At 36.2% G+C, this 2263-nt stretch overlaps 1 protein-coding gene across 2 annotated transcripts in view; it reads right to left on the bottom strand.

The window, feature by feature from the left end:
- Nucleotides 1-1259: 1259 nt before the first annotated feature.
- The window catches only part of LOC111873863, a 2277-nt gene continuing 1273 nt past the window's right edge, over nucleotides 1260-2263 (bottom strand). For both annotated transcript variants that reach the window (XM_033755250.1, XM_023868901.2), the window contains exon 2: nucleotides 1260-2216. In XM_033755250.1, the coding sequence (XP_033611141.1) occupies nucleotides 1485-2216 (732 nt within the window). In that variant the 3' untranslated portion in view covers nucleotides 1260-1484. The remainder of the gene's footprint in view (nucleotides 2217-2263) is intronic.

Genomic DNA, 2263 nt, shown 5'->3' with positions numbered 1-2263 from the left:
GCAATGTCCAATCCAACCACCTCTGACACCAGTTGCCATGTGTATGCATGACGATATGCAAAGTTTTGGATTGGAGATTGGATTTATTGACCACTATAACACACAACTTGTGACTACACTTAATTATAGTGCCATCAATGACTTGCACACTTTACAAATCACTACAGCACACACACTAAGTCTTTTCAGTCTGCTGTGTCTTCACTAGTTATTTCTTGGTAACAGATTCTAACAATGTGCTAACTGCACCAACCAAGTCTTCTCTTCACAAACTCCCTAGCAATTCTAAATTCTTGCTTCAACTGTTTTCCTTATAATCTCGCACAGACTAACAGAAAACAAGGGTCTTCTATTGTTGTGCCAATCATTTCTGTCAGAATGAGTTTGCAAAGGTAACAACTGCGTATACTTGCTTATTAAGAATCAGCTGCCTAGTAGCTGATGTTGTTCTGTTGCATGTTTCAAGGTCACTATTCATCAGTGGATCCTCATGCCAAAATATAAAATTCCAAAGAAAGGAAAAATGTAAGATTTGAGGCTTTCACGGCAGTGACTATGAAGAAAGCAGTCTTCTGGGATTTGGCAGTCTGCTTTTACCGGTTCTCACGGACTCTTTGCTTGCAGATTCTTATATAATTTTTTTTTCTTCTACCCTGAAGATGGAGGCGATACGTTTCTCCAAAACGTCGGTTAACACCACATATACACGGTGCCAAATCCCAGAAGACTGCTTTCTTCAAAGGAAAAAATGTTCAGCTTTGTATATTATTGAAGTCTATCATTCTTTATTGGCTCTATGCAACTGTATCAAGGAATCTTCAAAACCTGGAAAATATTCATTAAAGTTATGCAAAATGGTATGTGCTTTATTTATGGGGAGTTATATTGGGCTAATATGTAATGAAATTAGCTGTGCCCAATAACTCTTAATGTAGCTAAAATACAAAGATTCATCAAAATTTGTAGAGTAATGTAGGAGTCAAAAGGTGTGGACAAGCAATTAGATATGACTAGGGGCCAGATCTTTATGCGCTAAAAACACTTAAAATATGGACTAAAAACATGTAAAATGCACTAAAAAGCAGGAAAATATGCACTTAAGAAACAGGTCATTTTATTCAGACTCACCTATTTACATGTATCATTCAATGCAGAAAGTAGCATCACAATAGGCAACTAGAAGTCTTTCAATGTTTTCTGGAGACAAACTACATCTATTGTCGGTGCTTGAGGTGGAATGAAATTAGAACCACGATGGTTTTCCCCTTTTAATTCATAGACATAAATTATGAAAATATACCGAGTGATGTATATAGTCTGTGTTCCATCTAAGACCTACGAACATATTACAGTAGTTTAATTGGCATGCGTTAAAATAAAGTCACACATGCGTCATGAGTACTTATCTTTAGAATATTTTCCAGATGTTTTCATTGCTTTCATCTTCTATCTGCGTAGGCTGCACAAGACTGGTAATCTGCATGTCAATGTCCTTTCTTTAGCCATTGTTTTACATAATATTCTGCATCGAAAGCACTAAGAGGGGGTCCCACTGATGAAATAAACATTAAACTAGATGCTGTTTTTAAAAGCGTCGAGCTTCGGATGGTTGAAATAATGTTGTTCATGTTGCTGAATGCACGCTCACACTCTGCAGTTGAAATAATAATAGTATTTGCAGCTGCAATCAACAGCTTTAGTTCATCAGGATACATGTCATCACCATTCATTATATTCATGTAATATTCATGGAATCCAAGAACTGAAGTTTTCGTACACACCATAAATGACTCAGCGAGTTCCCTAATCTCTTTATCAGCAAAACATGGATCTCGACATTTTACCCACTTAGCCTTATCCATTATTTTCAAGTTGTCCAGTAACTGACTGTATTTGTCCCTGTTTGACCATGTTGTGTTACTACTTCCAGTCGATTCGTGTGAAGCTCTAGTAGTGAACATTCGGGTGTTTATATTGTCACTTAATTTCTGAAAGAATTGTTGTTCACTAATCTTCTGCACTTTTCCGTGTTCTAAGCTAACTCCTTTAAATTCTAATTTATCAGCAGCCATTAGAACTTCAGAATAATACTCACCTGGATTATTTGCCATGGACTGAAGGACGTGATACTTAACAAGAACTAAATGATGTGCTTCAGGCAATGTGGTTTTCTTTTCTTGTAATTTTAAAGACAGGTGTTCAAGTTCTGTAAAACACTGAACAGAAGTCACATATTTAGAACAAAGTTTATATCACTTAGTTT

The sequence above is a fragment of the Cryptotermes secundus genome, unplaced genomic scaffold, assembly GCF_002891405.2.
Source record: "Cryptotermes secundus unplaced genomic scaffold, Csec_1.0 scaffold414, whole genome shotgun sequence".
In the NCBI taxonomy this organism is placed as follows: Eukaryota; Metazoa; Arthropoda; class Insecta; order Blattodea; family Kalotermitidae; genus Cryptotermes; species Cryptotermes secundus.
This window is presented reverse-complemented; position numbering and strand designations above follow the sequence as displayed.